Consider the following 27,044-nt stretch of genomic DNA (forward strand, 5'->3'; position numbering starts at 1 on the left):
GTCTTCAGTTTTTTAAGTGTCTTTAAGATCATTGTTTTAAGTTTGTTTAATAGGTCCACCATCGGGTACTTTTTAGGGACAGTTTCTTTGTTTTTTCCTTTGAATATACCATACTTTTGTTTCTTTGTACGTCTTGTGATTTTTTTGTTGTTGAAAACCTGGACTTGCGACTCTACTAATGTAGTAACTCTGGAAATCAGATTCTACTTCCTCTTCCACATTTTGTTTTGTTTGTTTGTGTTTTGGGTATTTTTATGCCAATTGTCCGCCTGAGGTGTACATTTAAGATCTTCTCAGGTCTTTTCTGAGCCTATGCATTTCCCTGGGCATTCACAGTGACTTTTATTTATTTATTTATTTATTTATTTATTTATTTATTTATTTATTTATTTTTTATTTTATTTTTTATTTAAATTTTTAAAATTTATTTATGATAGTCACACACAGAGAGAGAGAGAGAGGCAGAGACACAGGCAGAGGGAGAAGCAGGCTCCATGCCGGGAGCCCGACGTGGGACTTGATCCCGGGACTCCAGGATCGCGCCCTGGGCCAAAGGCAGGCACTAAACCACGGAGCCACCCAGGGATCCCCCACAGTGACTTTTATATACGCGGTTGCTTTTTTTTTTCTTTTTTAAAAGATATTATTTATTTATTCATGAGAGACAGAAAGAGAGAAAGAGGCAGAGGCAGAGACACAGGCAGAGGAAGAAGCAGGCTCCATGCAGTGAACCTGATGTGAGATTTGATCCCAGGTCTCCAGGGTCACGCCCTGGACTGAAGGCGGCGCTAAACTGCTGAGCCACCTGGGCTGCCCTGTGTGGTTGCTTTTAAGTGTCCTGATCTTTAGCATCTTGCTCTCAGAAAGGGAAAGGAGAAAAATGAATGGGGGAAAAGAATAGTTGCTGGTCCTTTAAATCCTCTGAAATTCACTCCAGCTGGAGAGGGAGAGGTTTACAACTATAGAGAGGTGGAAGGACAATTGCTGGCCACGTTTTTTTGCAGTCTTTGAGCCTCTGTGATCAAAATTAGCGATCAGGGGTCATAGCACAGAGTTTCCATTATTTGGAAGACAGGTGCTTTTTGCTCACCCTGGCTTCCCTAAGTTATGTGCAAGCTCTCCAGGAATACATTCATAGCTGACCATATGCCAGGAGTTGGGGTGTGTGTGTGTGTGTGTGTGTGTGTGTGTGTGTGTGTGTAAGGGTGTAGGATGAGTACCTGCCTGCTATTGTGCAAGAGCTGAAATGAACTGAAACTAATTTCAGTTTACCATTCAAGTTTTCTGGAAGTTGTGAGCCTTTCATGGATTCTGGTATTCTAAAATAGTTACATCAGAGAGATTTTCCCAGCATAATGGTTATCTAGGTGTGGAGATAGATACCTGGTTGTTTCGTATTCCATCATTCATCTTCCCAGAATCCCTGTTGTTCAGTTTCATTCATTCATTCATTCATTCATTCATTCATTCATTTATTTAAACTTTATTTATTTATTCCGAGAGACACAGAGAGAGAGAGAGAGAGGCAGAGATACAGGCAGAGGGAGAAGCAGGCTCCACGCAGAGAGCCTGACGTGGGACTCGATCCAGGGTCTCCAGGATCACGCCCTGGGCTGCAGGCGGCGCTAAACCGCTGCGCCACCGGGGCTGCCCCCTGTTCAATTTTAAATCTGGTTTCACCATAGTGAAATCAGTCCTTTAAAGTTGATTTATTTCGGAATTTTGGTTATCTGATTAATTTAAATATAATGCAGTTATTAAGAAAGAGGCTAGGGGTGGCTGGCTGGCTCAGTTAGTGGAGCATGTGACTGTTGATCTTGGGGTCATGAGCTTTATATTGAGCTTACTTTAAAGAAAACAATGAAGGTTTTAAGTTGGACAGTGGTTTAGTTCCTGGCTATACCCTTTACCAGTTTTGTTACTGTCTTTTTGTCTTGGCAAATTACTTCTTTAGCCTTTAATTTTCTTGTTTACAAAATAGGAAAAATAATGCCCGTTTCAGAGTTTTCTAAGGATTGCATGAAATAATAGAAGTATTTAGCATCACCCTGGTCCTTAGCAAGCAAGAAGTATAAATCTCCATTTCTTCCTCTTGCTACTACTAATAGTCCTTTTCCTGTTATACCTCCTGAAGCTACTGCTGTGGTAACATACACGAGTAAGTATGTGGATTCCAGAGCTTTAGACATTTTTTTTTTAAACTCAAAAGTTTCAAAATAACAAAAACACCATGTTTCTTGTGGATCTTTTAAAAACAAATAGCTCATCTTTTTAAATGAAAGTGCTCCATGAAAGTTTCATAGCTAGATATTTTTGTTCTTTGCAATTCAGGGCTAAAGCCATGTAATTTTACAACTAAAAATCTGTTCAGGGGGGATCCCTGGGTGGCGCAGCAGTTTAGCGCTTGCCTTTGGCCCAGGGCACGATCCTGGAGACCCGGGATCGAATCCCACGTCAGGCTCCCGGTGCATGGAGCCTGCTTCTCCCTCTGCCTGTGTCTCTGCCTCTCTCTCTCTCTCTCTGTGTGTGTGTGTGTGTGTGTGTGTGTGACTATCATAAATAAATAAAAATAATAAAAAATAAAAAAGATAAAAATCTATTCAAATTCCTGATTCATGCCAAACTATTTTTGGCCACTTTGAGTATCTTTGATGTAACTTAAAAATATTAGAGATTGACACAGGAATTAAAAATATGCATGTGAGTTACTAAAAGTGATATAAATTACATGTTATACAGATGGATACTGAGGAATAAGTAGCTTTCTGGACTAGTGATTTTTGATTGCCCTTTTCTCTTCCACTGCTCTTCTCTCTCTCTCTCTCTCTTTTTTTTTTTTTTTAGTTTTTATTTATTGTTTTGTTTTAGAGAGAGAGAGAGAGTGCATGAGTGAGTGGGCGGGAAGGATAGAGGGGGAGAGAGAGGGACAAGTAGACTCAGTGGGGAGTGGGAGCACCAAACATGGGGCCTTGATCTCGACCCTGAGATCGTGACCTGAGCTGAAATCAAGAGTCTGACACTTAATAGTTTGAACCACTCAAGTGCCCCACCACCTCTCTTCATGAGAACATATATCGCAATAGAAAGAAGCCCAGTTATTCATGGGCAAGTATCAGAACCATACAAGTATTTTGCAGTTATTTTGCAGAGCAAATAGAGAATATATGTTTAAGTGTATACATTGAGTAAAATCAGTTGGATCATTGTATCTTCCTTTGACTCATTAGTTACTTTGGATGACAGAGGGTTTTTTCCCCTGAGTAGAGATTAGGAAAGAAGAGATTTAATTATGAATTTATTGGAATTAATTCTTATATGTTCTTAATTAATTTTTAATTGTATGAATGTACATTTTTTTGTTTAGTTACATAGTGTTAGTTGAAAAAGTTAAGAAAGAAATCTGTTAGCTTAGTTATTCACTTATCCTTTTAGCAGTTATCAAGAACCAAATATGTGTCAGACATGACCAGTCCTGGTTTGTGGAACCCTCAGTTCTTGTAGCCATTGAATTTACAGTAGTGTTAGCAGAGGGAAAAGACATGTCTGGAAGAGCTATGATAGCTACTTGGGTAACTAGGGGGTGGGTAGCTAATGTAGAGTTGTGGGAAAATGTCACAAAAAGATTCATTAGACTGGATAAGGCCTGAAAGATTGCTAAGGTATGGAGTATGTGGATTGGACCTGGTCCCTCTTTTCTGTAGAGATTTTCTGCAGGCATTTGAGGCAGTGGGACCAAGTAGAGTAGTAGATATTTTCCCACATTAGGCAGTGATGTGGTTTTGGGTGTGAGTGTTTGAAGTGAGGTAGGAACTATGATTTTTTGGGGGGCAAGGTTCAGAATGTGATTTTTTTTTTTTTTTTGGTAAAGATTTTATTTATTTATTCATGAGAGACAGAGAGAGAGAGAGAGAGAGAGAGAGAGAGGCAGAGGCAGAGAGACATAGGCAGAGGGAGAAGCAGGCTCCATGCAGGGAGCCTGATGTGGGACTCGATCCCAGGACTGGAGGATCAGGCCCTGAGCCAAAGGCAGACGCTCAACTGCTGAGCCACCCAGGTATCCCAGAATGTGATTGTTTAGTAGAGTATATGGAGCTTGAATTTCTGTTTTTCTTTTTTTTTTTTCTTTGTTTTTTGAAACCATTGTGTATTACTTTGTAATACTAGTTTCTTTTGGTTTAGAAATGAAACAACTGGTACCAATGCAGGCAGTGCAGCTTAAGTTACCTGACTAGTAAAGTGCAAACCTGTCTGAATCTATGATGTCCAAGCTTTCTGTGTCATTTAACCCCTCAGTTTTCTTTCTTTTTGGTCTCTGTACCAAAGTGGTGCTTTCTTGCCTGTCCTACTTATTCATGTTGAGGATTTTTTTTTAAGGTTTTTATTTATTCATTATTTGAGACAGTGTGTATGCACAGTGGAGGGGGCAGGCAGAAGGAGGAGGAGAAGCAGACTCCCCACTGAGCAGACCCCCCCCCCCCCCCCCCCCCAATTAGGGCAATCCCAGGGCCTAGAGAACATGGCCTGAGCTGACTGCAGACACTTAACCATCTGAGCCACCCAGGTGTCCTGAGGATTGGTTTTTGTAAACGTGGTTTTATTGGTATGTACTGATTCGGAATTCATTTCCCCCATTGTGTCCTTGGAAGCAACTAAGCTCTTTGGTTAGTAGAAACAAAGTATTGAGTAGTGGATTCTACAGAAAATAAAACTAGTGAAGGGCATTTTTTTTAAGACTACAGATTAAAAATGTGAGCTCCTTTGGATTGGTTTGTTCATTTTATGTAAGACTTTGGTCTTAATTTAGATTACAGATCGGTTACAAGTGTATTCAACAGACAACAGTTGGGAATAAATGCCGGAGTCTATTTCTAAATCTTGCTTAAAGAGTATTGTGTGCTGAAAATTATAATGGAAGTATTTGGCTTTTATTTGACTTGAACATTTTTTAAAATCTAAAAGTTTGGATCAGATGGGTGAAATTTAACAAGAGAATGTGTATGATTGATTTTTTTCTTTTATTGTGTTCTTGGAGAAAAAAGTACAAATATTTTAAGACACTTTGAGGACTTTACTCATGAAGAAGTGTGTAGGTTGAAGTTTTTTTTTTTTTTTTTTAGGTTGAAGTTTTTTAAGGTTGGAGGTAATGTGGCAAATAGAGATTTACTTAGAAAGGGTCAGTGATCCGTTTTTTTTTTTTCTTTTTTTTTTTTTTTTTCAGTGATCCCATTCTTTACCCCTTGTTGTCATAATGGGATAAGAAATGGGGTGCCTGGGGTGGCTCAGTCAGTTAAGTGTCTGCCTTTGGCTCAGGTCATGATTACAGGGTCCATTGGTCTCCCTGCTCAGTAGAGAGTCTGCTTCTCCCTCTTCCTTGTACCTTCCTCCCCACTCATACCTTCTCTCTCTCAATAAATAAAATCTTAAAAAAAAAAAAAAAAAAGAAATGAACTGTATTTGTTAAAGAAAGCGGGGAAGAACGAAAGATAATTCTGTCAAGAGGGGTGGAGGAGTCCTGGAAGGGTGACAGAGGGCTATCCACATTGATGCCAGAGTTAAACACTGACTGAATGGCACAGAAAAAAGTTCAGTTGTCCTCATGTAAAACATTGTTGAATGTATGATGAACTAGATAGAAAAGAAGGTTGTTAGAATTGTGGTTGTCATATTTGTATTATTTTTATTTTAAGAAAGTCATTAGCATTCTGGTAAGCATGAATTAGATAAGTGTGGGAAATAAAAATGTCTATTTTGGGAAAGGGAGAAAGTTATATGTAGGGCAAAAAAAAAGCTCAGATTGAGAGAATAGATTTAAAATACTAAATTGAAAAGACTAGTGCTAGGGGAGGAAATACTGGGACTTTGATAGAAACCACTGTTTCTATGAAATATTTGTAAAGTGAAATTCATTAGAAGCCTAAGTAGATTAGTAGTACCCAGAGGCTAGGAATAAGGGGGAAATGGGAAGTTACTGCCTTTATTTTAGAGAACAACCTTTACCTTCGCATTTCTGTTCAGATCTAGGAAGGAATGAAGAATGAACCCTCATCTTTTGGATTTTAGATATCTGAGGATGTCAGAGTAACCATAGTATATGAATTCTGTGTTACAAGTTTCATCTACAGGGAGTCATAATCAGTCCTACCAATAGTCTCTGTGGTAGGCATAGTGGTGACCCTGACTTTAAAATGTTTGTTAATAATGTATACTGGAGTAGTAAACTAGATTCAGTTGGTTAACTTAAATGTTACAACCCAGTTTTTTAAATTGGAAGGGGTGGCTCCAAAATGCAATTTTTTTTTTAAGTGTTACAGTTCAGTGGCATTAATTACATTCACTGTGTTTTGCAAAACTTTTTCATCACTCTAAGCAAGAAAATGTTCCCATTGAGCAATAACTTCCCATTTCCCCCTTATTCCTAGCCTCTGGGTACTACTAATCTACTTAGGCTTCTAATGAATTTTACTTTACAAATATTTCATGTAAGTGAAATCATATGGTATTTGTCCTTTTGTTTCTGGCTTATTTCAATTAGCATAATGTTTTCAAGATTTATCCATATTCTATATGTATTAGAACTTCATTTCTTTTTTATGGTGGAATAATAATCCATTGTATATATATACCACATTTTGTTTATTCATTTATCTTTGGGTAGACACTTGAATTTCCACCTTCTGGCTCTGGTCAGTAAATAATAGTGCAATGAACATCAGCATAGGAAATATCTGTGATACGTTGCAGATATTTACTCCTACTCTGTCAGCTGTCTTGACTATGTTTTTTGGCCTGCAAAAAAATTTCATTTTTTGGTAATAAAATGTATCAATCCTTTCTCTTAGTGTCCCTGTATTTTGAGTTATTCCTGAAGGCTTAAAATTACCATGTTATAAAAGCCATAAGGCCCAGTTGCATGAATTGTCTGGTACTTAATAGTTAAGGATGGACTAAATATTACACAAGGTAAAACTCAAAAATTAACTGCCAAACTTAACAATACAGAATCTTTAAGGAGAGAAGCAGTATGTCCTAGCTATACCTATAAAATTCAGTGATGTGCCCCACTTCACAATATATACTAACATTAACTCAAAATGGGTCAGCCACCTAAATATAAGAGCTAGAACCATAAAAGTCTTAAAGAAACACTCAGAAATTGGGACACCTGGGTGACTCAGTTGGTTAAATGTCCAACTCTTGATTTTGGCTCGGGTCATGAGATTGAACCCCTTGTCAGGCTCTGTGCTCAGTAGAGAGTCTGATTTGGAATTTTTTTTGTCTCTGTCTCTCTCTCTCTCAAATAAATCTTAAAAAGAAAAAAACCAAAACCTTAGGAATAAATCTTCATGACCTTGGATTCTTGGCAATGGATTATTAAGAATGACACCAAAAACACAAGTAAAAAAGGAAAAATAAAATGGACTTCATCAAACTTAAAAAAATTAATGCATCAGAAAACATTATGAAGAGTATAAAGTACAGCAACCTGATAGAAAAAATGATCAGAATACATAAATGGATAATTCCCCTTGAAACCTAAAATAACCCCTAAACATGAGATGATTTATAATTAGAAAAATGCAAATTTAAATACACTGAGACATTATTTTTTAGCTTTCAGATTGACAAAATTTAAAGTGTAACAATGTATCCTGTTGGCAAGCTGTGTGTAAACAGACCCATAACATTTCCTGATGAGAAGGCACAACCATTCCTCAGATTTGGCAGTATCCAACAAAATACTGGGTAGGCATTTGCCATTTGGCCTATAATTTTCAATTTTAGAAATTTTCCCTGAGGGCAGAACTCCAGGAATATGAACATCCATATGTAAAGTTATTCATGGATCATTGTCTGCAACTTCATACATAGGAGAGTGGTTGAATAAAATATGTTCTATCCCTATGACAGTACTATGCAGCTTTGAAAGGAAAAAAGGAAGATCTCTGAGCTGATCTCTGAACTGATGGATTAATCTCTAGGATATATGGTTAAGAGAAAAAGGTTATAGACTGTTACTCTAAAGAAAAGAGGATGAAATAAAACATAACCACACAGCTGCTCATTTGTGCAGAAGGAAACATAGGAAAGATACCTTGGAAACTAATGAGATTGGTAACAGAGAGGGGGAGGTAGGGATTGAAGAAATTGAAGGGATTAGGCAGGACATTAATCTGATTTTCCCTATTTTGAATAGTTTTGAGTATTAGAACTAACTTCATGTTTCATATACTCCAAATTAACAAAGATGATGGGGAAAAAATTCCCAAATGGAATAATACAAATAAATAAGCCAGCCTTTTTCAATTGGATAACAACCGTACTGAAGAATGTGCATGGGAAGAACTAACACAAGTAATTTTGGAGTACAGGATTTTGTCTATATAATCTAAGACAATTGACAAAAAGAACTATAAACAAACCTAAGACTAGAGACCAAAGGAATTGTACACAAATATTGTACTCTGGTTAGTAAAAATTTGTTTATAGTGGTATGATTAAAACTCCTACACTATTCTGTGTATTCTAGAGTAGAGCAAGTAAGTATATAATGGTGGTAATGAAAGCCCGGTTTTTCATTGTTACAGAATTAGAAATAAGGGGAAAGGGTGAAATGAACCTCGAGTTAGATTAGAAATTGGTAGCTTCAGTATGGACTCCGTGTATTTAACATATTTACAGGTAAATACAAAAATAGATATATTTCTGTGTATGTGTATATATTCCTTAATTCAGTCCATTGTGAAGTCCTTGAAACCATAATACTTCTGAGTATTTTTTGTCAGTAAAGGGTACCAAGGCTTTGTGGAGAAATGGTTAATTCTATGCTAGGGCAGGGAAAATAGAAAGATACGCCTTGAACATCCTGTGGTGCCAGAAAGTAAGGAAGTGCTGTAAATTGGTGAGAACTTGTCACAAGGATATAGGAGGTAGCCTGTTCAAGGCTCCACATTGGCCAAAACTGGGATAATTTGAGCAAGAAAATGAATAGTAATAGATGTTATATCTTGTAGAATAAGGTAGAAATCCATGATAAAGGAAGCGAGAATATATCTACAAACACACACACAAAGGGAAAGAAGGGAGAGTTCATTATAGTTGGATTCCATTTAATAAACGTAGACAGAATGATTGAATTACAAAAAATCACATTTGGTAACCACCACAGTAATAATTGTTTCAGGCAAGAGTTACCTTGTGAGCAAGAGTGTAAAGTACAGGCTATTTTATTAGTCTCAAAATAACTCCCTACAAGAAACTTTGAAAATATAAAGGGAAATAGAGTAACTTGATAATGGGAAAATCTTGCGAGTACCACGTTAGGCAAATGTTCAAAATGAACATTACCATCAGTAGTACAAACAGCATTGTATTAGTTGGCTCAGGCTGTTATGACGGAATACTGTAGATTGAGTGAGTGGCTTAAGCAGAGGTTGACTTTCTCACAATTGTATAGGGTCGAAGTCTAATATCAGGTGCTGGCAGGGTTGGTTTCTGGTGAGGCCTCTCAGCCTGCAGATGGTTGCCCTCTTGCTGTTTCCTTGTGGCCTTTGTGTGTGCCGACTGTGGGTGTTTCTACCTCTTATAAGGACGTCAGTCCTATTGGATTAGGGCTCCATCCTAATCTTATTTAACCCTATTTACGTTTCTAAAGGCCCTGTCTCCAGATACCCTCACATTCTGAGGGTTATGGCTTCAACAAATGACATCTATAGCAAACACCATATGCCTCTTGATATGATGTTTTGAGAAAGATAAAATGTTCGCTGTTTCCCCTTTCCTCAAAATGCATTGCGTGAATCTAATTAGAAATAATCAATCTCAAATTGTAATTTTTAGGATACGGATATGCCACAAAATAACCTGTTTCTCCTCTTCCAGTGTCAAGGTAATGAAAGACAAAAAACTAAGGAACTTTTTCAGATTTGATGATACATGAGAGTTAAAAGCAACTGTGAGCCTGGATTGATTAAAAAAACAAACAAACAAGTTTATTTAATTGAATCAGGATTGAAATAAGGCCCAAATACTGTAATTGGTTAACATGTCTCTTAAATATCTCTTAGTCTAAAAAAAAGTCTCTTTCCCTTGTAGCTTATTGATAAAATCAGGTTGGTTGTCCTGTAGAATTCCCCACAGCCTGGAATTTGCTGAGTACATTCTTTTTGAAGTAATTTAATATCTTCTCTACTGTATTTCCTGTTTAATTTATGGGTAGGTTAAGAGCATTCTTTGTACATTATCACTTCGAGGAGATTTAAATAAAAACCTGTTCCTGGGATCTCCACATTCTTGGGACCAACCATTTCTATGGACTCTGATTTAATTGGTCTGGAGTTCCAGCTGTAGGAATTATTGAAAGCTCCCCAGGTGATTTTAATGTACACTCTGAGTTGAGAACCATTGCTCTAGACCTAGTTACCACTGGTCATATTTAGCTTTAACTTTTTTTGCCAAGATCCACATAGTACCTATATTCTTTCTTTCTTTTTTTTTCCTTATTGAAGTATAATTAACATATGGGGTTATATTAGTTTCAGGTGTACAATATAATAATTCAGCAATTCTTTATATTACTCAGTGCTTATTAGGGTAAGTACACTCTTAATATCCTTTATCTTTTTCATCCAATTAGTGTACCCCTGCCACCCCCACCCCTACCTCTGGCAACCACCAGTTGGTTATCTGTAGTTAGAGTCTGGTTTTCTGTTGTTGTTGGGGTTTTTTTGCTTGTCTCTCTTTTTTGTTTTGTTTCTTAAATTCCATATATGAGTAAAATCATATGGTATTTGTCTTTCTCCATCTGACTTACTTCACTTATTACCATTATAGCCTTTAGGTCCATCCATGTTTTATATATATATATATATATTTTTTTTTTCCATGTTGTTGCAAATGGAGAAATGTCATTCTTTTTTATTGTTAATATTCTTTTTTTATCCATTCTTTTTTAAAATAGATTCATTTATTTGAGAGAAAGTGCGAGAGAGCATGAGCAGGGGGAGGGGCAAAGGGAGACAGAGAAGCAGTCTTCCCCCTGAGCAGGAAGCTTGAACTGGGGCTTGATCCCAGGACCCCAGATCATTACCTGAGCAAAAGGCGGACATTTAAATGACTAAGCCACCCAGGTGCCCCAGTGGGATTATTTTCTTTATTTCTCTCTCTGCTGCATCTTTATTAGTGTATAGAAGTAACATTTCTTTTTTTTTTTTTTAAGATTTTATTTATTTATTCATGAGAGAGAGAGAGAGGCAGAGACACAGGCAGAAGGAGAGGCAGGCTCAACGCAGGGAGCCCGATGCAGGACTCGATCCTTGGTTTCCAGGATCAGGCCTTGGGTGGAAGGCGGTGCTAAACCAGTCACCCGGGCTGCCCAGAAGTAACATTTCTTTATATTAATTTTGTATCTTGCGACATTACTGAATTAATTTCTCAGTTTCAGTAGTGTCTCAGGGGAGTCTAGGGTATTTCGTACATAGTATCGTGATGTCCAGCAAGTAGTGAGAGTTTTTACCAATTGAGATACCTTTTATCTCTTTTTCTTGTCTGATTGCTACAGCTCAGGCTTCTAGTACTATTTGAATAAAAGTGGTGGGAGTATTTGTATTCTTAATAAGCATTTCACTCCCAGGTGATTCTGAAAACAACTAAATTTTGAGAATGGACATAATCCATATTCCCTTTGAGATGGTAAGACTGAGTTGGTGACTTTGCCAGATACAGGGGTGGAAAAATAAGAACTTACATATTATAGGAAGAATTTTTGGATGTTTCTGAATACTTAATAACATATTCATCCTAGATATGTTACTTCAATTTGGACTTTTCACTTTGTATTCAGTGTTTTTAAATCTGCTGCTCTGGTAATGAGGTATTTCATAAGAATGTGTTTCCAGTACCTTTTCCTTTCCATGCCAACATTTCTTCATTGGTAGGACTGAACGGTGATTCTAAGCTGATGAGCCTGCCCACTTTGAGACACTTGCCAGCCTCTGCTCTGCTCCATGCCAGCAGTCTAGACGATCCTTGAAATGCTTCATCAGAGACAGGTTGACTTTCCTGCTTGCGTGGCTGCTACATTTGCCAATAAAATTTGACATCTAGAGGTTAAAAACTTTATTTTAATATCAGTACTTTCAAAGTTAAAAACACATGGAATTGCCTCATCCCTGTGGAAGATGGAGTAATTCATGGATAATTAAATACATTCTTTTTTTCTGATCAGTTCTGCCATATTTTTGTTCTTTGAGTGAAAAATAATTTAAAAGGCATAGGCATATATTAGGATAATAACACTATTCTGTTGCTACATACTTGTCTGTTAAGGCTGAAATCCCAGTATTTATTATTTTTTTTTCTAGTAGTACCTTGGGTATTGGATATTAAGAACTTTGCCAAGGATACCAAGATGACGAAAACGAGGTCATACCCTTGTGAAGATCTAGAGCATGGGTGAGGCAAATGTGTAATTGTGTGATTAGTTGCCTTAGGAGAAGGGAGCCAGCATCTGATTACTAACCATATACTAGGTACAGTACATACACACACACACACACACACACACATATATATATATATATATATATAGTTTTTAGTTCTTGCTGAAATTGAATCGGTATTATCCCAATTTTCCACTGAGGAAAAAGATGCAGAGAAGTTAATAACTTGCCGGGGTCACACGGCTATCAAGATATAGTCGTGGGACTATAAAGTAGGATCTAGTCAAGTCTGACCTTGACTAGAGCAGTGGTTCTCCACCGAGTGTGACCTGCACTAGTACATCAACATTTCTCGAGAACTTGTTGGAAATGTACTTTGTGGGACTTCTCTGAGACCTGCTGATTCAGAAACTCTAAGGTTAGGGCTCAGTAACCTTGTTTTAACAAGCTCTCCAGGGGATTCTGATGCTAACTAATAAGATTGAAAACCACAGTACGAGGTGTTTAAGCCTCCTCCTAACCCCCTTATAAAGCTGTAAAGTTCTTTGTTTAAATACTAGCTTCTTTTTTGCTGAAGCCAAAACATATAATACAGAAAAGAAAGGCTGTTGTATTTGAAGTTGGAGTGGGGTCTGGGACCTTTCCTGTTTTTCCAGCTCTGAAGGGGATGTTTGGTTTGGTGCCTGCTGCGCTATACTATCATCCCATCCAGATGAGCATATTACAATGTGGCTCTAAGTGAACTTATACCGTGTTATAGAGGAATACGGGTTGCCTTGTTCTCAACCAAAAACTTGGAGTTCTCTCCAAGAAACTTGGAGTCATTTGGTCACCTTTTGAAAATTCACTACTACTTCTAATGATTCATATTTCTACTACTACTTCATACTTCTACAAATATGGTTTGCAGATAGATGCCAGAAGTACAAATTTTACCTTTTACCAGGAGTGTTTTATGCATGTAAGCTTCTCTGTGTCAGTAATTATAACTGTATCTAACCTTAACCGGTGGGATTATTTAGTGCAGTTTACTTTTGGCTCTAATCAAGGAACTGCTTCTTAAATTAAACAGGTCTGCTTGATTTCTGTAAATTACTGTGAACCTACCATTCTTTTTTTTTTTTTAAATATTTTATTTATTTATTCATGAGAGATAGAGAGAGGCAGAGACATAGGCAGAGGGAGAAGCAGGCTCCATGCAGGGAGGCCGATGTGGGACTCGATCCTGGGCCTCCAGGAGCATGCCCTGGGCTGCAGGTGGTGCTAAACCGCTGAGCCACCCGAGCTGCCCCGAACCTACCATTCTTGAATAGGAACTGCTATTATTAGTATTGTCTTGTTGGAACTGCTGTGTCACTGTTTATTTTTTTTTAAGATTTTATTTATTTATTCATAGAGATGCAGAGAGGGGGGGTTGGGGCAGAGACACAAGCAGAGGGAGAAGCCGGCTCCATGCAGAGAGTCTGACGTGGGACTCGATCCAGGGTCTCCAGGATCATGCCCTGGCCCTGGGCTGCAGGCCGTGCTAAACCGCCTAGCCACCGGAGGTGCCCCACTGTTTACTTTGGCCTGGATATGCCTTCATTACATTGATAACAATGGCTTTGTATAGTTGGACCCTTAGAGTTCCCAGATAACCCTGCTTTCTTATGCTATAGCTGTTAACCCTGGAGAAGTGCTTGGTTCTTTCAAGTTTAATAATGAGTACACTTGATTTTCTTGGGTGTTTAGATGTCTTTCTGATTACTTGCAGGTGAAACTTAGAAAACTTTGTCGAGTGGACATCAAAAAAAAAAAAAAAACGCCTGGGTGATTCAGCGGTTTAGAGCCTGCTTTCAGCCCAGGGTGTGATCCTGGAGTCCGAGTGGACATCAAAAAAGAGAGAGACACAGAGAGAGAGAGAGAGAGAGAGAGAGAGAGAGAGAGGCAGAGACACAGGCAGAGGGAGAAGCAGGCTTCATGCAGGGAGCCTGATGTGGGACTCGATCCTGGGTCTCTAGGATCAGGCCCTGGGCCGAAGGCAGGCGCTAAACTGTTGAGCCACCCCGGCTGCCCAGTACTCCTGAACTTTGTAGAGATGAAATAATTTTGTTTTTCCCTCTGGCTTGACTTCTGTTGGGTGATTTGAGCTAAGTTTGCTAACTTGCTTTTTTAAAATCAGATTTCTGTGTGCTGAATTCTGACAGAAGTTTTTTTGTTCTTTTTCCAGGGACAGTTTATAAACCTATGGTGGTGGCTCACTTTAGAAGATATATACCTTTTTAAAGTAAAATAGTCTAATGTTTGAGTTTAATCCAACCATGCCTTTCAACCCCATCATCTAGGCCAGTGGTGATCAACATTGTGCATTAGATCCACCTTGGGAAGCTTTTAAAAATCATCGTTTTTGGGGCACCTGGTGGCTCAGTTGGCTAAATGTGCAACTCTTGATTTTGGCTCAGGTCATGATGTCAGAGTTGTGAGATCCAGCCCAGCATTGGGCTCTGTGCTCACTATGGAGCCTGCTTAAGATTTTCTCTCTGCCTCTGCCCCTCAGCTCACCCTTGCGTGTAGTGTAGTGTAGGGACCCCCCCCCCCCCCCCCCGCCCGGTCAAAAAAAATGTTTTGATGTTTTGGCTCCACCTCAGACACTCTTTAGGGATGGGACCTGGAGACTTGTATTAAAATGAGAAAAAAAAAAAAAAGACCCCTGTCTTAGTCTGCTCTGGCTGCTGTAACAGAATATCCTAGACTTAGGAGGCTTAGATAACAGACATTTATTTCTTTCAGTTCTGGAGGATGGGGAGGAGGAGAGGAGACACACAGACATGCCCTCTGTGTCTCTTATAAGGGCACTGATAGCATCATGAGGGCTGCACCCTCATGACCTAATTACCTCACACAGGCCCCATATCTCAATACCGATAAATTGGGGGTTAGGACTTCTAACAGAGTATTTGGTGAGGGCAGGTCGATCCATAGCAATCCCCATGTAATTCTAATTTGCATCAGAATTGGGAACTGATGTATACATCAGTGCTTAGACTCAAAATATATGAGTGAATCACCTGGTAATCTTGTTAAAATGTAAATATGGGATTAGTAGGTCTGTGATGGGGTTTATTGCCTATAGGATCTAATTTAAAAATTTCTGCAGTTTTTAAATGCATCCCATTAAAAACTCTATAGCTTGTCTTAATGTCTGGGTAGCTTTTGGTCATTTAGTGGCAGTAGAAGTGCATAATAAAACACTTATTTCATTCTAGCCAGATTGGCCTAGTCACGTACAGATTAGATTTCTATTGCTCTGGCTTTTACTCGTGTTCTTGGTTGAAATACTTCCTTGACAGGTGTTAGCCATTCCCTGCTATCCATTTTTAATGGCTTGCTTCAGGGAAGTTTTCTCAGAATACTGAGGGCTTTAACAGTCTTCCCTTTCCCGAATTTTCAGACTTAATTGCATTGTGATGATTTGACTGCTGTATTGCAACTCTTAAATGTTTGTGTTTTGGTATGGCATGGTTCTCCAGCTAAGTTACATCTGTGCAAGGTATAGGTCTTTTTAGTAAATGCTTATTGGTTGCATGAGTTAAATAATTGAAGGTGTAAATCTAATAAATGCCATTATCTGAAACAAAAGTAAAGCAACTATGAGGCTTAGCAACTTATCCTGTAGTTAAGCCCAGGATATTTTTAGGGTGAGGTAGGAGATAAGCAAATAATACCTAATGTTTGAAACTTAGTACCATAGACAATGAACTTCTGTAGTTAACATGTGAAGGACGTAACATTGCCTGTTAGAGGTGATAATACCTTCAACTACATTTATATGATCCACCTGTATTTTATAGTTCTCAAAATCAAAGCATTATTTAATCACTCAGAAGTTGTTTCAAGCTGAAAACTCCTCATTTAGCCAGAGAAAATAACATGTTTGTATAATAGCATAATTGTATATAATGGTTGCCAAACTTTTCCATAGCAGCTGCACCTTTTAACAGCTCCAACAGCAATACGTGAAGGTTCCAGTTTCTCTGTATGCTATCCAACACTTTTTATTGTCTTTTTTACTTTAGTCATCCTAGTGGATGAAGTGCTATCTCATTGTGGTTTTGATATGTATTTTCCTCATGACTAATGATGATCTGCTTGTGTGCTTATTGGTCATTTGTATATTTTCTTTCTAGAAATATATATTCAGATCTTTTACTCATTTTAAAATTGGATTATGTTTTTTTATTATTGAATTGTGAGAGTTTATATATTGCAGTATAGGCCCTTTACCAGATAAATGACTTGCAAATATTTTCTCTCATTCTGTGGGTTGTCTTTTTCACTTTCTTGATGGTGTCTTTTGCTGCACAAAAGTTTTTAATTTTGATGATGTTCAGTCTTTTTGTTTCTTGTACTTTTGGTGCCATGCTTAGAAAACATGGTTAAGATTTAAGCCCAAGTTGTCTTCTGAAGAGTTTAATAGTTCAAGCTCTTACATTTAGGTCTTTGATCCGTTTTGATTTAATCTTGTGTATGGTGGGAGGGAGGGGTCCATCTTTGTGTTTTTTTTACATGGATATCTAGTTGTCATAGCCCCATTTGTTAAAAAGAATATTCCAATATTCTTTACCATGGTGAATAGCATTAGTATTTAGCATGTAAGACAAGCTAGAAACCTAGTATAATTCTTTGATATATGTATCTAGTTCATCATCCTGTACTGTTATTTTTACCTCTACATCTGTTCCTGCACCCTACCACCTTTGTCCAGGCTACGTTTATCTCTTGTTTAGGCATATGTAATAGTATCCAAATTTCACCACTCTTATTCTGTACTTCAATTTTCTAACTTGTACCTTTTATTTTATTTACTGTCAAGACTACAGTGCAAGGCCTTCCATTTGCTCTTAGGATTAAGACAGAAATTCGATAATATGACCCATAGGGCCCTGTAGGATCCCCACTTAATTCTTTAGCCTTTTTTTTGCTTTATATGTCCTCCTGATTTTTTCAATCCAGGTAATTCTCAGAAGAATATATCCATATGTTCCTCTGCCACAGCTACCAGTATGCCTGCATCCTTCCCTTGTTACTCTGCCTTCCCATCTGTAACTGTGGATAAACTATCTATTCCTTTATCTAAGGCCAGTCCTTCTACAACTATGTCAGATTCCATCCCCTCTTGTTTAGTCAAGAATATCACTTTTTAAGTTATCCCATCTCTCTCCTGAATTCCTGGTTTTTCCTCTATTAGATCATCATGCTGTTTGTTATTTCTTTCATATTAAAAAACATCATCTTAAAAAATAAAACAACCGAGCTCTTAAAACCTACACTCCATTCTGGCTATAATAATCCATTTCTCTGCTCCTTTTTCCAGCAGAACTGGAAAGGATTATATGTGCTGTCTCCACCTTATTTCCTGCTGTTTTCTCTGAACCCACTCCTGCCTGATTTTTGTTCATCACCACTCCATTGAAACTGCTTTCTTTATCTCTATGTTGCCAAGTTCAGCAGTCAGTTCTCACCTCCTATGTAGGTTGAAGCAATTTCTTCCTTACTTACCCTTCCTTTTTAAATTGTCTTCTGGAACATTTATTGTATAGTACATTATTTATAGTCTTCTGTTTCCTATTGGTATTTAGCTTCATGAGGCTAGACTTCTTACCTTTTTGGTCTGCAACAACAACAGTGCCTGGCACATAATAAGCATTTATTATATGTCTAAAGACAGAATGAGTAAGTGAATAAATGGTGGCCTTCTATTAGTTCTTCATTCTTTAGGACTTCCTTTTGCCATGCTTCCCTCTTTCCCAGGAACTTTGCACACTCAGTTCCCTTACTACTTTCATCCCTTCCCTTAGACAGCAGTTTCTTGTCTTTCAATTCTATTAAGTATCACTTCCTCATGAAAACTTTTCTGTCCCGATTGCAATCTTTGTGTAAGCTCTCATGCCCAAGGACTTCTTCATAGTAATGATCACTTTCAGTTTTCCATTTATTTGTGCTATTCTTTGATAACATTTGTCGCCTTCCTCCTCCCTCCACCCCTTCAGTTTGTTTTTGCTCATTGTTAATACTAAGGGCCTACCAGAGTTAGATTCTCAATAGATGCAGTGTTTGTTAAAAAATAAATGAGTGAACAAATTACTCTTATAAGCCATAGAACTAATGATCCATTTGAACTACTAAGAATAACATTTGCTTAAAAAGAAAACTGGCTTAGAACTCAATAATTTCCATAATTTTAGGTTGAATTAGAATCTAATAAGCATAAATGTAGATTGAGATTGCTGCCTTTGGCCAAGAAATTTGTGCTGTAGCCTCCCTGTATTACTAGCAATCCTTTCAGTGAAATCATCCTTATCACATGGTTGTCCAGCCTTTGCCAGAACACATCCAGTGCTCTTTATTCCAACTCCAGAAGTTGGTTGGCTAGAAACTCACCCTTTGGTTTTGGTGTTTCTCTCTTTCACGTGGCAGGCAGCCCTTTTTATATTTAGTTATCATCATGTCCCTTCAGTGTCTTACCCATTGTTAAGTGAAATAGTCTCACTTTATTCTATTGAAATTTTTCAGCTCTTTTGGGCCCATGAAAGATTTTATGGAGAGTATATTCCAACATGGACCCTGTCTTTGTAACAGCTACCAAAGGATTACTTTAAAAAGATTTTATGAGAAAGGCTCCTGTACTTCATATTGGGTACTTGAGATGGCAATTTCCAATATGTCAACATTAGAAAAGTATATTTCAGTAGAAAAATTATTGCAAATCTAACTTTATTCTCTTTAGTAATTTAGTTCTTTATTGAGCTAATTGTACTGGTGAATATACATGTAAATATTAAGTACTGCTTAGAGAAAAATAGCTATTCCAGCCCTTAACTAGTGGGTCAGGTATGTTTTTAATGGATGTAATCCTCACACAACTTTAGTCACTATTACCCCTATTTTACATGTGAAGAAACTGAGGTGCAAGAATCTTAGAAATAAGATTTTATGAATCTTGTCACTTCAGGTAATGTATTTATTTGATCCTTTTTAATTTTGCTTTAAGATCTCACAAGATAATGTCACACTATTTACTAGCTTTTGGAGTAGGTGTAAAGATTTTTTTTTTATGTATACAGACCTCTGTAATGAGAGCATATAGTCTTCTATTATTGTCTTATAATAATAGAAACTAAGTTATTCTTTGATCCATCTCATTTCTTGTGTTAAAGAAGTGTTATGTCGACAAAATTTTAGGGAAATATTTTATCCTAAAAATGTTGATTATCCAAGGTTGAAGATGTTTCATCTGAAAGCTTAAAGATGTGTGTCTTGGTAATAAGATGATCACTTCAGTTTCAGTATTTTAATCGGGATGGGTAGCAACTGAAATGTTTTTCCTCTACACTTTCTGTGGGGAGCTTTTGTCTCACCTTCTCCTATTTATTCAGAACTTTTTGTCTATAAAAAATCTGTCAGCATAGGACCCAGGACAGTCTGGATTGGGGATCTATTTCTGGAAGTGTATTAAACAGTTTTCTATAGATACTTATGAAGCTGCATCAAGTAGATACCATGGTTACCGCCATCTCTGTGATTTACTCTGTTCACAGCCCCTTCCCAACTGTGCATCCTCTTTTTTGCTCTTTTGTTTTCCGGCTAGTTTGGGAATAGGTTTTAAAATATGACTTGCTGTCCTGGTGCTTATGTAGAGTAGCCAGGTGTTTTTCTGGATAGTTAAGAAATGGGCTGACCAACAGGCATAGTTAAAGTGGAGAAAGCTTAGCATTCTGTCTTTCCTGTTAAACATAATGAGTTTAGACGATTATGACTACATGTAATTATCAGGATCTGCTAGACAGGACATCTGTTTTACTTTTTACTCATTATATTGGTGTAGAAATAGCATCTTTTTAATTTAATGTGGAAATTATTTTGTGTTCTAGCTGGCACTGGTGGCCTAATTTTTGAAATGTGCTTTCTGGAGAAATAGCACATGGTCAGTATAAAATTATCTTATTAGAACTAGATATTTATTTTTCTAAAAATGTTTGTTTTTTAAATGGAAACTAAGTCTTTATGAACATTTGGATATTCATTTATTCTAGAGTGCATTCAATTTTTTGGTATATTCAAATATTTTTCCTTTGGTTTTATTTGCCAGGTTGCACGTTTTCAAAAAATTCCTAATGCTGAAAATGAGACAATGATTCCTGTATTGACATCAAAAAAAGCAAGCGAATTACCAGTCAGTGAAGTTGCAAGCATTCTCCAAGTAAGTGCTTGGTGGGGAGGTAGGGAGTAAATAGTAAATCAGTCAACTTAGACTATAGATAAATGCCGTCCAATAGAATTTTCTGTGATGATGTAAATATGCTGTTCTGCACTGTTCAGTACAGTAGCGAGTAGTTAATTTAAACATGACAACTCAGTATTTGAAGTGTGGCTATTTAGGTAAGGAACTGAACTTAATTTAATTTAATTTTTATTCATTAAAATTTAAATGGCTGTGCAGGGCTAGTGTTTACCTAATTGGACAGTGCAGCTCTAGGTCATTAGCATTGCCAGGAACTATTAATGCTATGTAAGGATTAGTTGGATTAATAAAATAGTTAATTATTAATATTAATTAACATAAGTAGAGAGGAGTTTATCATTTTTTTGTAAGTGTTTTCTAAAGTAAAGTAAAAGCTAAGTACAAGATAGGGACTGCAAATAAACTTTAATTGCCTATGTAACTTAATCTCTTTAGTTTTAAAAAGCACAGTCTAATGTAACATAGTGTTTTTTATTTTTCTTTCAGAATTCACGTATTTTAATGATGGCATTAAAAAACATTGGATATCTGTGTTTTTGAGGGTTTTTTGGTGTATTTATGTTTTAAAACCATTTATTTTAAATATTTTTAAGTGTTGTGAGACTCCATTATAAAATTCTATTATAAAGCTTTTGGCTGGAGAAACTGATTATTTTAGGGATGCAAGCAATTTCATTCTTTAATGCTAGTTATGATAATACATCGTGAGAGACAATGACTCTTCTGAGGTTCTCAGACCCAATTCCAGTATGGTTGGGAGGGTTGGTTCTCCTACACATAACACCATGCAATTCTTGGACACCCAAGAATTTAACTCAATTCTAACAGTATCCACCCAGAGATAACATCAGATTCCATAGGTTAAGGATTCAGCCCTGGAAGTTTGTCTCTTACTCCTGACTTCAAAAGTCAATCACAAGTTCTAGGCTATTATCTATGCTTTTGACCTACTCAGTACAGATGAGATGTTTCTTCTTAGATTCATTTAATTTGCTAGCGTGGCTCACAGAGCTCAAGCAAACACTTAAGTTTATCAGTTTATTAAAGAGATAAAATAAAGGATACAAATCAACAGCCAGATGAAGAGATAAGTGGGTCTGGTATGGGGAAAGGGCCTGGAGCTTCCATGTCCTCTCCAGGTACTCCATTTTCCCCAGTCTCCATGTGTTCAGCCTGGAAGCTCTCCAAGCCCAGTCCTTTTGGGCTTTTATGGAGGCTTCATTGCTTAGTCATGATTGACTGAGTCATTGGCCTTTGGCTGATACAGCCTCTATCCTCTCTCTCTTCAGAGGTAAGGGAGGATGGTGAACCCTCTTGGCTACCAGCTGCTGCTTTTGGGTGGGGTCCAAAAGTCACTTTCATTAACACAACAAAAGACACCTTTTTGCCATATCCCAGGAAATTCCAAGAGTTTTAGGAGCTCTGAGCCAACAACCCTGGAGGAAGACCAGATAAATAAAAATGAGAAATATGCTTGGTCATTGATGACCAGATAACATAAGTATTTCTTATAAGTCACAATATTGTGGTGACTGAAGAATGTAGGTGGTGTTCATAGAACATAATTATTTTCAGTAATTTAGGAACCACAAATTATCTGCTTGAAATAATTACACAGTTCAGGAGTAAAAAGTAATACCAATCTGAGGGTTTTGATAATATGCTCAGAGAACAAGAAAGGCAGTTTTGGTCCACTGAATGTTCTTTTGGAGAAAATAATTTTAGAAAATAAAACAATGAAAACAAAGCTAACTAAAATGTACTGATATTTTGCTTTCTGTAAGTCATGTGGCTGATTTTTGTTATTTCTTTTTTCTCAGAGAAAATCATAAGTTTATTAAACTCTACCTTATTGCTTACATTTTTTAAAAGTGCTAATATATGTTACCTATATATCAGTAATTTTTTTATCAAGGTATAATTTAAATGAAATATAATGTACCCATATTAAGGGAACAGTTTGCATTTTGGCAAATGTAACTACCACCAGAATTAAGATATGGTACACTTTCATCACTCCTAGAAGTTCCATCAGGTTCCTCTACAGATTTCTAAGTAGATTTTGCTCTTGGCCCCAAGCAACCACTGAATAATGCTTTTTGTTACAACAGATTAGTTTTGACTGCTGTATAATTCTTATAAATATGAACATACATTATGTACCCTTGTGTTTTTGTTCTTTTGTCCTCTGCTAACATTTTTAGTAACTTTTATATGTAAAATCTAATAGGCTGATCTTCAGAATGGTCTAAACAAATGTGAAGTGAGTCATAGGCGAGCCTTCCATGGCTGGAATGAGTTTGATATCAGTGAAGATGAGCCACTATGGAAGAAATATATTTCTCAGGTGAGATGTTTTTATTTCCTCCTCTGCTGTGTAATTTACATGTATTTTTTGTTAGTGTAGTTGTTTACTTTTGTGAAGCCTTTTTTTTTTTTTTTGTGGGAGAAAAATAATTAAAAAAAAAATACCTGTTTTACCTACATTTTTCTGTTAGAGTTTGCTATGTTAACCTGGAATTTATATAATTTTTATTATGCAAATCTTTAAGGACTTACCTATAATGTGGAATTGATATTATGAACAGTAGTTTCCTTTACGGATGTCTACCTTACACTTATAAGGAATGCTAATATATGTATATTAATATATATTTTTGGAATGTTCATATTGTTTAAAGTAATATGGCCAGCTTAGAAAATGTAATAAGGGCAGTCCCGGTGGCTCAGCGGTTTAGCACTGCCTTCAGCCCAGGGCCTGATTCTGGAGACCTGGGATTGAGTCCCACCTCAGGCTCCCTGCCTGGAGCCTGCTTCTCCCTCTGCCTGTGTCTCTGCCTCTCTCTTTCTCTCCTCTCTGTGTATTCTCATGAATAAATAAATAAAATCTTTAAAAAAAAAAAAAAAGAAAATGTAATAAAAGTAAGTTAGGTAGTTTGAATCCAGACTGCCTGAGTACAGATTCTATCTTTATTTCTTACTAGCTATATGATCTTTATTATCTTCTGAGTCTCTTATCTATAACATGAGGAAATTTTAGGAGATTGTAAGGTATCTATAAACAATAGTTATTTTTAATATATTCTGTCAATATCCCAATCTTTTCAGAAAGACTTATTGTAGGATTTTGTCTTATCTTGATAACAAGTATGTTACTGTGAAAAGTTCCAAAAATCCAGAATCCTGTGGCCAGTTTTCACCCAGTGGGGTTAGTTTGCCAAACAAGTTCTTTTTATTTTTACTTACTTACTTATTTTTTTAACAAGTTCTTTTTAGTAAAGAAAACTTTTAATGCCTTCTAACTACCAGTTGGTTTTTTTTTTTTTTAAAGATCTATGTGTAGCTTTTTTTTTTTTTTAAAGATGTTATTTTTAAATTTAATTTTATTTAAATTCAATTTGCCGGCATATAGTATAACACCCACTGCTCATTACATCTTGTGCCTGCCTTAATGCCTGTCACTCAATTACCCTATCCCCCTACCCTATGTATAACTTTCCTAAAGGGCTTATTAATGGGTCCAAATTTATTGGTCTTAATTTTGCAGATGAGTTTGTCTAAAGTGGAAAACAATCTGTCATGTTTGTAGAATATTATTTATATGCATGTTTGTATTCTCACATTTACCACATTTCCACATTACCTAAAACTTTAGGAGGTTGACTCTGGATTTACAAACTACGATGATTGGACTTACTTATTACTTGGCGGTATAATTTGATGCTTTACTTTCTTATTCGTGTTTCAAAGCTAGCTACCTGCATCATGGGATTGCCTTGAGAATGAAACAGAAACAATGTAATGTAGTTCTGCTTGTGCTGAACTACATTAGCAGTAAATATCAGTTGTTAATCATAAAGTACTGGGCAGCCTCTCTGTTCCTCTACAAAGAACACTGAATTTGTTGCTTTGCAAACATTTGTCTGAAGCCTGCCATTAATCAAGTGGTATGCTTATTACCATGGCATAGCTATTTTAGAGATTGTAATAAAAAAGCCCATGGGTCTTGTCATCAATTTGTGATGATAAGAGCTAACATTTGAAGAGGGTTTTATGGTTTACACAGTGCTTTATTTTTTTATTTTTTTTATTTTTTATATTTTTTATTTTTATTTTTATTTTTTTATGATAGTCACACACAGAGAGAGAGAGAGAGGCAGAGACATAGGCAGAGGGAGAAGCAGGCTCCATGCACTGGGAGCCCGACGTGGGATTCGATCCTGGGTCTCCAGGATCACGCCCTGGGCCAAACGCCAAACCGCTGGGCCACCCAGGGTTCCCTACACAGTGCTTTAATATACATTCTTAGTTAATTTTTACCATACTTTTGGTGTAAGGTACTGTTTTACCAGATGAGGAGCCTTGGGTCATACATAAGTGAAAGAGCTGGATTTAAATCCAGGTACTCTGACTCAGTGAAGTGTGTGTGGTTTGTCAACCCTAAACCATATTGCAGTTGTAGTTTTAGTTTGTTAGAGTAGTGATTTTCAATCCTCTAAAAGTTAGAATCACTTGGGGAATGCTTAAAAACTGCTGAAGCCTGGGCCCTATGCCCAGAGGTTTTTATTGAACTGGTCTGGTGTGAACCTAGGCATTTGTTAGAAGTTCTTCGCATGATTCTGATGTGAAGCAGGGTCAGAACCACTGTGTCAGGGAATGGAATCATATAGGGAGTGGGAGGTGACAGGATCTAACCTCACTGCTGTTGTATCTAGGGGCTGGGCTCTCTGGTGGGATGAATTCTTTGTAGCCTAGTGACTTTTGCACCTTTAACAGTGATTGGCACCATTTCATCAGAAGGAAGAGGCTCTGGCAACAAAGCTCTGATGTTTAAGGAGTAGGATGTCCAACTGGAAGAATTTAGGGTAGCTCTGGTGCTTGGTCATCAAAGCACGGCCTGGTTGGGTCGGTGGTGTGGTTCTGTTTCTTTAGATACTGTTGCCTCTGCCAGATAGATATTAGGAAAATGAGCAATTGGAAAATTCTCAGCTTCTGTGGAGTGGATCTTACTATCAGCTCTTTGCTGACCAAGGGGGATTATCCCTGGGGCATGTGGGACAACCCCTGAATTGTAATCTGTGCTAATTTACTAAGTATAGGAATGTTTGGACCTCATAAGTTAGGTGTGCTACCCAGTGTTAACCTAAATCGTCATTTTAAAAATAATTTTCCACTCATTCTAGCTTCAGTAGAAATTCAGTCCAGTTCTATTTATTAAATTATTGTACTGAAAATACACATGTATCATAAGGAATTGGTAGGTTTTAGTTTCAAGTATTGATATTTAATTTTCTTTTTTTTCTGAAAAGGAACTGTTAAGTGGTGACTTTTAAATGTAGTTAAGTATAAATTTTTTGTTAATTGAAGAGACATAAAATCTCATTCAAATGTAGACTCATAGTTTTCTAGCTGTGCTTCAGTAGTTTATTTTTTTAAGTTTTTGTTGTGATGGAACATAACTACCATTCATACAAACTGTTGAATTGCTGTTTGTTTTCACTTTCAGTTTAAAAATCCCCTTATTATGCTGCTTCTGGCCTCTGCAGTCATCAGTGTTTTAATGCATCAGTTTGATGATGCTGTCAGTATCACTGTGGTAAGAAAAAATATGTATATTTTAAAATTATTGGATAATCATTTAAAATTAGGGTTGGCTTTTATTTTGGGAAGTCAAATGAGAAATACCTTAACATTTCTTCAGGTTTTTTGTTAATATCCAAATTCTGCATTTTGTTGCAGTAATCTCCAGTAATGTTCAAGGGTCTGTGATTGGCATTCATGAGAATTATTTGATAACCTTATAATTTTACAGATATGAAATATTTTATAATAAATTTCTGGTTAAAATGTAATTTCCTTTCTAATTGAGAATGTTTTGACTAATTGTGAACTAAGCCTGATGATTATGAAAGTAAAAATATTACTTAACAATTGAACACTATTTACTATGTAACATTTTATTTCTTCTGGCTAAGCTGTTCTAGCTTTCATTGAAAGTTTCCTAAGTTTCCTTTGTTTTCTTATCCTCTGTTTTCTTATAGTATAAAAGTTAATAGCAAGTATAAGCGTTGATTAAAACAAATATGTTTATTCTTAAGAACACAGTAGAAATTAATATAGATAGAGCTTAATTTGGTTTTTGAACTCTTGCTTGTAGACTCCGTGGTGTCTCTGAAACTGTTTCAGGGAGACTGTAAGGTCAAATCTATTTTTGTAATATTAAAACATTATTTTTGCTATAGATATTTGTATCTGTGGTGCAAAAGCAATGGCAGGTAAAACAGTATTGACTCAAGTCAAAATAATGGCACCAAGCTGTACTAGTG

General features: G+C 36.8%; 1 protein-coding gene across 9 annotated transcripts in view; it reads left to right on the top strand.

Annotated features, from left to right (window-relative positions):
• Positions 1–27,044, top strand: part of ATP2C1 (ATPase secretory pathway Ca2+ transporting 1) — a 164,730-nt gene that overhangs the window by 52,687 nt on the left and 84,999 nt on the right. For 6 of the 9 annotated variants that reach the window (XM_026015515.2, XM_026015516.2, XM_026015517.2 and 3 more), the window contains 3 exons: positions 20,566–20,676; positions 22,949–23,065; positions 26,225–26,314. In XM_026015515.2, the coding sequence (XP_025871300.1) occupies positions 20,566–20,676; positions 22,949–23,065; positions 26,225–26,314 (318 nt within the window). Of the gene's footprint in view, positions 1–20,347; positions 20,401–20,565; positions 20,677–22,948; positions 23,066–26,224; positions 26,315–27,044 lie in introns of all 9 variants that reach the window. The other 3 variants (XM_072726826.1, XM_072726828.1, XM_026015518.2) reach the window with 1 other exon arrangement.

The sequence above is a fragment of the Vulpes vulpes genome, chromosome 11 (genome assembly GCF_048418805.1).
Source record: "Vulpes vulpes isolate BD-2025 chromosome 11, VulVul3, whole genome shotgun sequence".
NCBI classification, from domain to species: domain Eukaryota; kingdom Metazoa; phylum Chordata; class Mammalia; order Carnivora; family Canidae; genus Vulpes; species Vulpes vulpes.